The sequence below is a fragment of the Crocuta crocuta genome, unplaced genomic scaffold (genome assembly GCF_008692635.1).
Source record: "Crocuta crocuta isolate KB4526 unplaced genomic scaffold, BGI_CrCroc_1.0 scaffold234, whole genome shotgun sequence".
NCBI classification, from domain to species: Eukaryota; Metazoa; Chordata; class Mammalia; order Carnivora; family Hyaenidae; genus Crocuta; species Crocuta crocuta.
Genome location: NW_027529647.1, coordinates 3,814,258 through 3,826,078, shown reverse-complemented (window position 1 = coordinate 3,826,078; position 11,821 = coordinate 3,814,258). Strand labels below are relative to the sequence as shown.

The following is an 11,821-nucleotide window of genomic DNA, read 5'->3' as shown; positions in this document are numbered from 1 at the left end:
GGGAGAGGGTCCTCCAGCGCCGCCGGCCGCGGGAACTGTTGCCTGTATACCTTCTCTCCCGGCAGGGACAGCGGCCCTGTCGCCTTCCAGGGGTCCCCGGCCCATGGGGTGTCTGTCCCGGCTGACGTTCGAGGAGGCTGTGGCCGGAGGGGACGCTGCCACTCATTGCTCTCCAGGCAGACCTCCAGGGAACCACAGAGGCAGTGCCAGGAAGAGGCTGCTGGCCGACCAGGACTCGAAGGCCGCGGCTTTGCCCCCCAGTATGTCCTCAGAGGCCCAAGGCATAGGGGTGGGGAGCGAGGCTGAGTAAGAGCCTCTGAAACTTCCGTCTGTCTCCCCAGCCCCCAGGGTCAAACGGCTCCGGCTGGAAGTCGTGAAGAAGCTGAACTTCAGACCTGAGCAGATGGAAGAGCTGCCCCTTCCTGATTCCCCTGCTGGGGACATCACCCCCCCACCGAGTCCAGAGGTCCCCACTGAACTGTGGGGCAAGGGGTGTGTGCCTTGGGGCACAGATGTCCCAGGGATTGGGGGTTGGGGTCCCAGGTTTTGGGAGGCCTGGGGCTGCGTGTGTGGGAGGAGTGTATGGCCAACAGTGGACCTGGGTCCTCCTCCGATGGCAACAGGAGGTGTGTCCTCAAGTCAGCATCTGTCCCTTCCCAGGTCCTTGGACGCTGGTGCTGACGTGGCTCCCCTGCAGGCCTCTCCAGCAGCCCGAAATCCAGTCCTGAGGCGGCCCCCGGTCCTGGAGGACTATGTCACCGTGACCTCCACTGGTGGCTCCCGGGCTTTCCTGGTGCTGCGGGATGACCCAGTGGGCACAGGGGTGCAGGTGGGTGCTGTGTGGCCACAGTGGGGGTGAGGGGCTGGCAACAGGCCTCCTGCAGGGTTGGCAGGCTCAGTACTGTCTGGGAAAGGGTCCCAGACATCATACCCCCCTTGGACTGCGGGGGCCCCTCAGGGCATCCACCTCGCCTGCCATCATCCACCCGAGAGGGCGTCTCACTGTCTCCTTGTCTCCCCTTTGCCTCCCTTTTTATCTCTTTTCTGTTTCACGACTGTCTTCATTCCAGTGCACGTTCTCCTTAGAATCCTTGTTTAGAGAGGGGGCTCGTCTTTGTCCCGCTCTGTTGTCATTGGAAAGTGCCACCGGGGCCCCCCTCAGCACTGTCCAGAGGGCGTCTGTGGGTGGTTATGTCCTGAGAGGTGGTGAACTGTGTCCTTGCTTCCCTATAGGACCCTTCCCTTGATATTTGGTGGCGAGGGCGTGGCCAGCTGGACCTGTTGGGTGTGTCCTTCGAGTCCCTGAAGGAGCAGGTGGACAGCGAGGTGGGATTTGCGGGGAGGAGCAGGGTAGCCCCAGGGTGACTGCGCACGGGACACGTGCTGATCCCACCCCTGCTGGTTGCGCAGCGGAGGCAGCAGCTGCTTGAGGAGGCCCATCAGCTCTCAGACGTGCTTCGCAGGTGACGCCCGACCCGTCCAGCCCCGGGGCCTCGCCGGTTCCCGGGCTGCTGACCTCCGGCCTGTATCTGGGGGGGGGGGCGCGGTCCCTCTAGTAGCCCGGCCGCTCAGGGCGTCATGTTCTCCAGCCTCACATCCGAGGAGATGGGAGAGGAGGCCCAGGCTTCGCAGGCCCCCGAGGAAGCGCTGGCTAACGGCCAAGATGACTCCCAGCACTGCCTCTGGGTGGACGAGTTCGCCCCTCGGTGCTACACGGAGCTTCTCAGTGACGACGTGAGGCCGTGTTCTCTTGTTCTCCTTCAAGTGTGACTGAGCCCTTTGTTGTCAGCTTGAGGGACATCGGTGGGGAGGGGAGGGTTTGGATTCGCTCTTTGGAACTGTAGGTGGGGAAGCTGAGGCCAGCATGCACCTGGCTTTCTGTAGGTCACCTGTGATCTGGGCTGGGGGTCCACCCCTCCCTCCCCCAGTCTCTGTTTCCCACGGTCATAGCGGCTGATGCTGGGACGCGTCCGGACGGTGGGAGCCCTGGAGGGCTCGGGTGGTAGGGAGGGGTCCTGCTGGAAGCCTCGCCCTGTCACTCACTCACTGGGTGACTTGTCCCTTGGTTTCCGCATCCCGGCGTGTCTTTCGGGCTCGCAACAGTAGGCGGACGTGAAGGGCGGGCACGGGGAGGCCTTGGTGCTGGCAGTTCCTCCAGGCCACGTGTCCCATCCTGCAGTTCACTAACCGCTGCCTCCTCAAGTGGCTGAAGCTGTGGGACCCGGTGGTGTTCGGCCGAGAGCGGCCTGCCAGGAGGCCGAGGCCCGGTCCAGAGCCGGCCCGAGGTGGCCAGGAGGCTACCACCTCCGGCAAGTGGAAAAGCCACGAGCAGGCGCTGGAGGACATGCTAAGCGCTGAGCTGGACGCGAGCCGGCGGCCGCGGCAGAAGGTGAGCCCCATCCAGCCGCGCGGCGCACATGTCTGAACCCAGGGGCTGTGCCGTTTGGGTGGCCGGCCCTTTTGCATCCTCTGGGGGCCTCGAGGCATGTGAACTGTCTCTGCCGCTGTGGCCGTCCCGACGTCAGGGTGTTGGCGCCGAGGGTCAGTTGGAATTTGAGCCTGTTTTAAACACCCGAGTAAAGGATTTTTTTGGAGGACCCCGTGCCTTTCCAGACTCACTGTGGCAGCAGGTGGCTCTGGGGCCCAGTTGCACCAGCAGCGGCCGTGCCTCTGTCAGATCTCGTCTGTCTCAGGCAGGGCTTTGCCTGGCTCTGAAGCGGCTCCACAAAGCATGAGTACGCAGGCGCGGTCTGTCTTGTGCTCGCCCGGGGGTGGGGGGGTGCACATCCCATGGTGGCCTCATGGGACAGGATGTTCAGCCTCGAGGTCGGGTCGGGGGCTCCGCGGTGGCATGGGTGGTAGCCTGTCTTCATCCGGCCTGTCCTGGCTACAGGTGGCGCTGCTGTGTGGGCCCCCGGGGCTGGGCAAGACCACCCTGGCTCACGTGATCGCGAGGCATGCTGGCTACTGCGTGGTGGAGTTGAATGCGAGGTAAGGGCCCCGCCTCTTGTCCGGCCTGACTCCCTAGATGCCCTGGCGGGCCGGAGGCGGGGCTGGCCCTGGGCTCTGGAGCGGTGGAGTTCACGCTTTGTCGGGGCTTGCCAGGATGCGGGTGGCCCTGTCACAGAGCAGTCTCCAGCTGTAGGCCTGGTGGCCCAGCCCGGGGAGCCTGTCCTGCTAGGGACCCTGGTCCCTCCCTGACTGAGGCCACGCTGCTTCCAGTGACGACCGCAGCCCTGAGGCCTTCCGCACGTGCATTGAGGCGGCCACGCAGATGGAGTCGGTGCTGGGTGCTGGCGGGAAGCCCAACTGTCTGGTCATTGATGAGATCGACGGGGCCCCCGTGGTGGGCCTCCTGGGCACCCCAGTGGGCGGGCAGGTGGGCAGGCCACGGGCTGGGGCTCACTGAGTTCTCTGCCCATACCCCAGGCCGCCATCAATGTTCTTCTGAGCATCCTGGACCGCAAGGGCCCGCAGGAGGCAGAGTCCGGGGGTCCGGCTGTTCCCACAAGTGGGGGACGGCGGCGCCGGGCTGAGGGGGGGCTCCTGATGAGACCCGTCATCTGCATTTGCAACGACCAGTGAGTGGGGGAGAGCAGGGATTTGCACAGGGAGGGGTCTGCTGGGGGTCTCCACAGGAGGGCAGAGAGCTCCTGGGAGGGTGGGACCCACCCCTGCCCGGCCGCCTGCGCCCCTGGGTGCAGGGGGTTTGTGTGGGTCTGCCCCCTGCAGGTTCGTGCCCTCCTTGCGGCAGCTGAGGCAGCAGGCCTTTCTGCTCCACTTTCCGCCCACGCTGTCCTCCAGGCTCGTGCAGCGGCTGCAGGAGGTGGGTGAGGGCCGTGGTTGGGGACATGCGACCAGGGGGCTGTGTGGCCATCTAGGGGGTGGGGGAACGCACCCCTGTCCTGGCCCGTCTCCCGTCCGTGTCCCGTCCCCTAGCTGATCCCAGGGTGTGGGGGTGACTGCAGCAGTTTGTGCTGCAGCAGACGGTTCCGAGCCCAGGGCTGCTGGGCCTGTAGCTGTTGCTCCCCTGTATTCGCCTGTGTTCTCGGGAAGAGGTGGTCCTGGGGGGGTTCTGGGCCGGGAGGGCGCCCACCCTCCCGCCTGCCCGCAGATCTCCCTGCGGCGAGGCATGCAGGCCGACCCGGGTGCGCTGGCGGCTCTCTGTGAGAAGACAGACAACGACATCCGCGCCTGCATCAACACTCTGCAGGTGGGCAGGCGGGTAGGGGGCGCGGGCGGGTGAGGCCAGGCTCAGCCACCTCTCACCGCCAGCGCCCTCCCCACCTTCGTGTCCAGTTCCTGCACGGGCGGGGCCGGCGGCAGCTGAGCGTGCAGGCTGTGCAGACCACTCACGTGGGTCTCAAGGACCAGCGCAAGGGGCTCTTCTCCGTGTGGCAAGACGTCTTCCAGCTGCCCCGGGCCCAGAGGTAAGCGGGCAGGCCAGCCTGCCTCCAGCAGGGACTGGGGCTGCCTGGGCCCTGGGGGCCCTTGGCCTCCCCCGCCATCCCGCTAGAGCATCGCCCTCGTGCAGACTCTCGGGCGCTTCGGGTAGCAAGGTGCTACCGACAGGGATAGAGAGGCAGGGCTCCATTCCAGCCTCGGCACCCTCTGCAGGCAACGCCGGGGCCAGAACCTGGCCCTGCCCCCGCACGCGCTCCTGCTCCGTGACGGGCACACAGGTCCGGGGCCCCGTGCCGCCGAGGCACCTTTGACCATGGCTTCCCAGCGGTTTTACCACATCCTGCATGTGGCTGCCTCCGCCGGCGAGCACGAGAAGGTGGTGCAGGTAATCTAGCTCCTGGAATGTTTTTGGGGGCTGTCGGCGGGCTAGTACCTGGCTGCGTGGCTGTCCCCAGACGGTGGGTGGGAGAAGCTTCAGATGGTGTTGAAACAGGACGCAAGAGAGGGGCGGTGGACGCGGGGCGTTGGGGAGATCTCTCAGAGATGATGACCAACAGACAGAGGCCTGGGGGGAGGGAGTAGCTGATGTGAGGAGGGGACGCCCTGCGTGGGCTGGCAGGGAGGGGAGGTGGGCCGGGTGCGTGGTGGGGTCACTCTGTTTGCTGGTCGGGACCCATCTGGCTGGGGCGGAGCGGGCGGCACAGATGCTCCCCACCCCCGGGAAGCCCAGCTTAAGCTGCCTCCCTAAGCAGCTTTGGATTAGCAGGTGATCATCGTAGATCTGGAAACCTTACGGGGGGGCGGGAGAGGGCGGGGGTGGTGTGTGTGTGTGTGCACGCACGTGCGAGTGCTGTAGCTTCAGGGGACGGGACTCTCACGTGGAACAAGGTCGAGTTCGGGGCTTCTGTGCCCTTGGTTCTGACCATAGAATTTCCTTTAAGGCGGGGGCCGGGTTCTTCCCCCCCGCCCCCCGTCTGTCAGAAATGTGGTCAGAATGGTGGGGGTGGCAGGCTGGGCCTCCTGGGCTCCTTCTTTGGGGCCTTGGGGCCCTTGCTGGTGTTTGCAGATGTCCCCGAGGCCCTGCACTTAGCAGGCCAGGTGGCAGGCGGAGGGTGCCGTTGCACGGCACTTACATAGTGGGCTGGGGGCCGAGGCTGGAGGGGCTCAGGGGCACCCCCAACCTGCTCACCCCCCAGGGTCTGTTCGACAACTTTCTGCGCTTGAGGCTGCGGGACTCCAGCCTGGGGGCTGTGTGCACAGCCCTCGACTGGCTGGCCTTTGACGACCTGCTGAGCCAGGCCGCCCGCCACGGCCAGAACTTCCAGTTGCTGCGCTACCTGCCCTTCCTGCCGGCCGCCTTCCACCTGCTCTTTGCCTCCAGCCACGTGCCGAGGATCGCTTTCCCCAACAGCCAGCAGGAGGTGTGCCCCGCACCCTGCCCAGGGCTCGGGTCCCGCCCAGGGATCCCTGGTGCCCTAGGCGCATTCTCTTCCCCCCTAGGCCCAGAACCGGATGAGCAGGACACAGAACCTCATCCAGACGCTGGTGCTGGGCCTGACACCCGCCACTCGCAGCCGGGCTGCACCTCAGGCCCTCATCCTGGATGCCCTCTGCCTGCTTCTGGACATCCTTGCGCCCAAGCTGCGCCCTGTGAGTGTCTCGGCCAGAGCGGGGCTGTGGCTGCCGGCAGGGTAGGGCCCCTGGCTGTGCTCAGCGTCCCCGCCCCTGCCCACAGGTGAGCACACAGCTGTACAGCGCTCGCGAGAAACAACAGCTGGCCAGCCTCGTGGGCATCATGCTTGCCTACAGCCTAACCTACCGCCAGGAGCGCATGCCCGACGGCCACTATGTCTACCGGCTAGAGCCGTGAGTCCATGTGGCCCTGGGTCGGGGGGAGGCCGGGGGGCGCGGGGGGCAGGCGGCTGGGCTCCAGGTGCCGTGGTGGTCTCTGGCCCAGGTCTCTGAAAGCGTGGTCTTGGCGACGTGTGTGTCTCAGTTTTGCGTCTGTGGGGGCGGCCGGGGCTCAGGTCCTGCTCAGCCCTTGCTCCTCGTGAGGAGGGGCACCCCTAGTCAGGCCCAGTGCTGGGGCCCGAGGGCTACTGAGGGGGCCCTCGCTGCCTCAGTGTCCCGCAGAGGGCCCTCGAGCTCCCCAGGGCTCTGCTTCCCCTCCTGAGGTGTCCCTGGTACCCAGCAGGGCCCCGGGGCGCATCCCCCTCTGCCCCAGTCACGGGGAGGCAGGAGTGACAGGGGCAGGTGCTCAGCCCGGACCTGAGACCAGGGCCTGCTGCGTTGTCTCAGTCCTTCATCCTGCAGCCTGGGGTGGTTCCCTTCTCGTGTCCACATACGGTTGGGGAAACTGAGGCTTGGCACAGGTAATCTCTCTTTGCTGTGGGGCTCAGGCAGTGTCTTGCCAGGACGGGGACCCGTCCCACAGCTCTTGCATCTTGGCCTCTGGGACTAGTGTGGGAGGTGGTCTCCGCCTGTCCCTGCTGACCGGGCACATCTCTGTACCTACTCTGAGAGCAGGAACGTGGAGGAGATTTGCCACTTTCCTGAGCTGCCGGCCCGCAAGCCCCTCACCTACCAGGCCAAGCAGCTCATTGCCCATGAGATCGAAATGGAGAAGATGCGGCGGACAGAGGCCTTGGCCCGCGCTGGGGACAGCCCCCAGGTAAGCTGCCCGGGCTCCGGGCCAGACCCGGGCCCCGGACGGGAGGGCTGTCGGAAGGGGCCTTGTCCCTGGAGTGGCCCTGCTCAGACAGCCTTCACCACCCGTTTCTGCAGGCAGAGGGAGCTCCCCAGGCAGGTGCTGGGGAGAAAGGGACGCAGCCACCCACCTCGCGCAGCCACGAGGAGCAGCGGCTGGAGCGCATCCTGAAGAAAGCGGCCCTGGAGGAGCAGGTGCAGGGGAGAAAGGGGGGCTGGGCCACGGCGGGGGGGGGTGGGGCTGGGGCTCAGCCCTGGGGGGCCTGCCAGTTCCCTGCTGCTCAGCATACGGGGTCCCACTTGGACCAGTTTGGACCTGGCTACGGCTCCCTCCTGCCGCTGGGCAGGTTCTGAGGGGCTGAAGGGACACTTGCTGAGCACGGAGGGAGGCTGGGAGGGGAGGTGGGCGTCTGCTCCCGAAGCCGCTGGGCCCTCCCCTCACAGCGGGGACCATCCTTCGGGGATCTATCCCCAAGACCCTGACCAGCCTGCCTCCTTCAGCCCGAGAGAGACTTCTTTGGTCGTGTGGTCATCAAGAGAGCGTCAGCCCTTCATGCAGGTGTGTAGCGGGAGGGAGGGGGGGGGGGGCTGGAGCAAGAGAGAGGAGCAATCATGCGGCCTCCACAGGGGACGGGGCCCCGGACACAGACGCGACAGAGCGGCGCATAGGCACGGCGGTGGGCAGGAGCGACGTCTGGTTTCGCTTCAAGGAGGGCGTCTCCAATGCTGTGCGGCGCAGCCTGTATATCAGGGACCTGTTGTAGCCGGGGCTGCACCCACACCTCGACCCCTGGATCCCCCTCCGGACACCCCAGGACCTACGCTGGACACCCTGGGGCTGCACCCACACCTTGACCCTTGCTGGGTGCCCTGGATCCCCCTCCGGACACCCCAGGGCCCAGGCTTGATGCTGTACTGTTGCTTTTTCTCCATCAGAAAATGTACAAAAGCACAGATATCCTCAGAGTCTTTATAAAAATCATATTTTTATAGAGGTGTCCTCCCTACCAAGAGGCAAGAGTCGGGTGGGGGCGTCACAGGATGGCACACTTGCCCTTCTCCACCCATGGGTTGTTCTTCATCAGGTCGGGGTTCAGGAACGGGTCCTTGGGGATCCCATCCTCGATCCACTTGAGGAGCCTGTGTCCGGGCAGGGTGGGGAGGGTGAGGAGAGCCGGCAGGTGCCTGAAGGCAGGGTGTGGCGTGGAGGTGTGGTTCTGGCTCATGCAAAACGCACGCACGGGGCAGGGAAATGAGATGCAGATGGGAGCTGGCAGCCCCGAGTGGGGGGGGGCGCTCCATGGGGTCCTGGGGACTTACTCGGGGATGGTCTTGGACGACATCTCCCTCTTGAAGGCCAGCTGGTACTTGAGGCTTTCTACCTCTTTTTTCATCTGGGGCACATCCCACTCCTCCATGGCGTCGGGAGCTTCGGAAGTGGCCAGCCTGGGGCTGGAGAGCACAAGAGGAAGCAACAGCCGGGGGCCTGCCAGGCCACAGTCACCCCCATATGCTCCCTCCCCACTGGTGAGGGCATCCCCACCCAAAGGAGGGAGGGGGGCCCACCCTGGCACACCCATTCTAGGGCTTGGGAGGTCCCCAGGGGCTTCACCACTCGTCTCCCAGGGTCCACATAGGCACCCGTGTAGTCCACAGGGTGCAGGGTGGGCCTGGAGCTGAGGCCCCGCTAACGAGGCCCCGCGTGCCTGCCCTCCCCTCACGGGGCTAATTAGTTGCAGAAAAACTTTACTTGAGCCCTATACCCCCACCCCCCATCCCCATCCAAGCCTTACCATGGCCTGATCTCGGGGTTGGAAGGGAAGGGGCAATGTTGCGGCGACAGCAGGGCCAGGCACAGGGGGGCTCACGGAATCCCACTGTCCCGACTGAGCCCCACTTCCCACCCAGACCATCGTGTAAGGGGTGGGGCCCTCCTTGGCTTCCTTCCAGTGCCTTTTTTTCTGCTTTGCGTGGGGAAGCCTACCCAGAGGAAGTTAATCCCGGGGCCAGGATGATTTGGCTGCAATTTACATCTCTGGCCTAGAGGCTGCAGGGAGGAGGTGCTGAGAAGCTTGGGGTCCCAGGCTGCACAGCAGGTTTGGGACTGGGGAGGGGCTGCGGCCTCCTTCCGCCCAGTGCTGCCCCCAGCACTGTCCACCAACCGTGGGGCCCAGTTTCTGCTCATGCACCAGCCTGGCAAAGCGGGTTGCTGCCTCCTCCCCCACCTCAGCCCACTCCAGGGGCCCAGGGAGTCCCTTACTGTCCCCAGGCCCTGATCCCATCTCTGAGGCTGAGAGCCAGGGGATCGGCTTTCTGGCCCTTGGGAGGGTGGGCAGGGGTTGACAGGAGTGTGACACTATCTGTGTCAGCCTGTGGAGGGGACTCCTGGCTGGAAGATCTCCATTTGGGTCGGGGGTGGGGGGTGCCTGATCAGATGGGGACAGAACAGCCACACTAGGAGGAGTCGTGGGAGGGTCGGTCAGGAGCCGGGGGTAAGAGCCCTAGTCGAGAGGAGTCTGCCTCTTGGTGGGGAGAGGGACAGCCAATGGAGGGCATGCAGGTGCTCCCCTCCCGGAGACCCCAAGTTCAGCATCCCCACCCCTGGCCGGGACANGGGGTCGGGCCTGTTGGGACACGCGGGGCAGCGCCCCTCGGCCAGAAGACCAACAGGCAGGGACATCTGGGGGTCAGGGTGGTCCAGGTCAGCCCAGTGAGACCTGGGTGAGCCCCAGAATCCCCCCCGGCCTCGGTTTCCTGCTCTGCACAGGGGGCCAGCTGATCAGACCTACCTTGGACGGTGCCAGCAAGGGCCAAGTGATAAGGACCAAGTGATGGTGAGTGACAGCGAGGACCAAGTGAATGAGAGCGGGCACATAAGCGGGCAAAGCCCAGGCAGGTGCCCCGCCCACTCCTGCCACCTGGGGGCCAGGCTCTGGCCCCGCCCCCATGGCCTGCCCGACTCCTCCAGGGACTCCGCCTGACACTGCAAGGTCCGCCAGTCTCTGGGGGTGGGAGGTGCAGGGGCAGGCAACGTGGGTCGGCTCTGGCCCTGGACAGTGGTCTCCCACAGTGCTGGGCGGGCTCCTGGGCTGCCACGTGGTGCTGCCACCAAACACAGCCATCAGTTGTACCCCAGCCCTCCATGCCCCTGATGGGCTGCATCATAGGCTAGGTACGAGTAACAGGGCCAGGGCTAGGACACTGTGCCCCTGTGAGGTCTCAGCAGTGCCAACTGAGGGGTCTGTGGGCGGCCCTCCCCTGGAGCTGAGCCACCCACAGGTGTGAGCCTGTCCCCTTGAGGGTATCTGGGCCTGCGCCCTGTTCCAGGCCAGCAGCAGGTAGACTGGGTAGCTGCCCTGAGGGCCAGGGGGTATGTCCATGCTTCAGTTTACCCTAAGCTGGAAACGGCTAGACTTGTTCTTTGTAGGCCTGGGGGTGCCCCTGTCAATGTCCTGCCTCAGGACGTGGTGTCTGGCTCAGGGGTGCCCAAGCCCAGGGTGAGTGGCTTGGGGGCTCCGGGGAGGGAGGGAATGTTCCTCCCTCAGTGCAGGCCCATTGCCTCCCTGCCAGGCTCCTCATCTGGCCCATGATGGGGCCCAAGCAGACAGTCCCTTGGCCTTCTGCCCCTCAGGGCGGGTGCCGTCAGGGCTGGGCCACATCCAGTTCCCTTAGACTCGGTGTCCGGGTGTGTCTGGTAGGCCCTGCTGCCCTGCTCTCGGGGGAGCTGTGCCCCTGGGGCCATTGAGTGACGCAGGCGCCTGGTTGCATCCCGGGCAGGGGCCCCCCAGGTAGCAACAGCAGCCGCAAAGACCAGCCCGGCATGGCTTCCCCATCATGATCCTCACAAAGGCCTGGACCAGGCCCTTGGTAGGAGCTCTGGTAACCTCTCCTGGGCTGGGGGCCTGTGAAAGGTCATTGTGTCCTCACCTAGAAGGCGGGATGGGGTGCCCCACCCCCTTGGGCTCCCAAGCCCTCCCTGGTGCGACTCTGTGAAATAGGGTCAGCTGTGCCTCTCTGGCCCCTGTCCTGCATCAAAACGGTGACGCATCAGGAGGCACTTCTGGAACTGGGGCACATCAGGAAAATGAGGGATTATTTTTATTATGGATTTATGGGGGGTTGGGGGGCTTAGAGCCCAGGGCACTGCCGTCCTCCCGGGGCAGATGGCCGGCAGTGCTGGCCTCGCTTCACCCCTGAGGCCTGTGTGTTTACCTGCCTGCCAGGCCCTGCATGCTGTTGCTCTGGCTGCCCGGGGCTCTCCTGTGGCCCGCAGTGCTGCTCGCACGGGGTGGGCGGCAAGGGCAGGGCATCACGTCGGCCCTTGGGACTGGCCCCGGGTTTGGACTGACCCCCGGGCCGGGCAGATCCTGCCTCACAGTCCTGTCTTCTCTCCAGGCTGCACAGGCAGAGCTGGGCATCCCGCACCAGACAGCATCTGGAGCATCCCATGGAGGAAGCCCTGGTGTGACTGGGGTCTGCTCCTGGGCCCCACTGTGGTCACAGCTGCGATCCATGCAGGCAGTACATGGCAGGGGCGCAGCTAGGGAGCCACATGGGTCATCAGGATGGTGGGAGCTGCGTGGGCACAGGCCCTGTGCGCCTCACTGCTGTGCTGTCTCTGGTCTCTGGGCGCCAGTCACACCTGCTGCCACGCGGACACCTGCTGCCGTGGTCCCCGTCCTCACCACAACACCACATAATGGAGGCCACC

At 65.4% G+C, this 11,821-nt stretch overlaps 2 protein-coding genes across 6 annotated transcripts in view; one reads left to right on the top strand and one right to left on the bottom strand.

The window, feature by feature from the left end:
- CHTF18 (chromosome transmission fidelity factor 18) overlaps nt 1-8,100 on the top strand; it is an 8,266-nt gene extending 166 nt beyond the window's left edge. The window contains exons 2-22 of one of the 4 annotated variants that reach the window (XM_077762671.1): nt 66-260; nt 342-492; nt 661-829; nt 1,234-1,314; nt 1,411-1,463; nt 1,590-1,734; nt 2,180-2,389; nt 2,894-2,991; nt 3,223-3,346; nt 3,430-3,581; nt 3,733-3,826; nt 4,115-4,213; nt 4,300-4,430; nt 4,618-4,789; nt 5,601-5,825; nt 5,905-6,054; nt 6,140-6,270; nt 6,931-7,075; nt 7,189-7,305; nt 7,612-7,669; nt 7,738-8,100. In XM_077762671.1, coding sequence (XP_077618797.1) covers nt 66-260; nt 342-492; nt 661-829; nt 1,234-1,314; nt 1,411-1,463; nt 1,590-1,734; nt 2,180-2,389; nt 2,894-2,991; nt 3,223-3,346; nt 3,430-3,581; nt 3,733-3,826; nt 4,115-4,213; nt 4,300-4,430; nt 4,618-4,789; nt 5,601-5,825; nt 5,905-6,054; nt 6,140-6,270; nt 6,931-7,075; nt 7,189-7,305; nt 7,612-7,669; nt 7,738-7,874 — 2,837 coding nt within the window. In that variant the 3' untranslated portion in view covers nt 7,875-8,100. Of the gene's footprint in view, nt 1-65; nt 261-341; nt 493-660; nt 830-1,233; nt 1,327-1,410; nt 1,464-1,556; nt 1,735-2,179; nt 2,390-2,893; nt 2,992-3,222; nt 3,347-3,429; nt 3,582-3,732; nt 3,827-4,114; nt 4,214-4,299; nt 4,431-4,617; nt 4,790-5,600; nt 5,826-5,904; nt 6,055-6,139; nt 6,271-6,930; nt 7,076-7,188; nt 7,306-7,611; nt 7,670-7,737 lie in introns of all 4 variants that reach the window. The other 3 variants (XM_077762669.1, XM_077762670.1, XM_077762668.1) reach the window with 3 other exon arrangements.
- GNG13 (G protein subunit gamma 13) lies at nt 8,077-9,948 on the bottom strand. 2 transcript variants are annotated; one of them, XM_077762674.1, is made up of 3 exons: nt 9,900-9,948; nt 8,431-8,562; nt 8,077-8,250 (listed from the first exon to the last, which is right to left on the bottom strand). In XM_077762674.1, exons 2-3 carry the CDS (start codon nt 8,526-8,528, stop codon nt 8,145-8,147), a joined length of 204 nt encoding a protein of 67 aa, XP_077618800.1. In that variant the 5' UTR covers nt 8,529-8,562; nt 9,900-9,948; the 3' UTR covers nt 8,077-8,144. The 2 variants fall into 2 exon arrangements, with proteins under 2 accessions (XP_077618800.1, XP_077618798.1); XM_077762672.1 differs by lacking the exon at nt 9,900-9,948 and adding an exon at nt 8,904-9,396.
- Between the last annotated feature and the right edge of the window lie 1,873 nt (nt 9,949-11,821).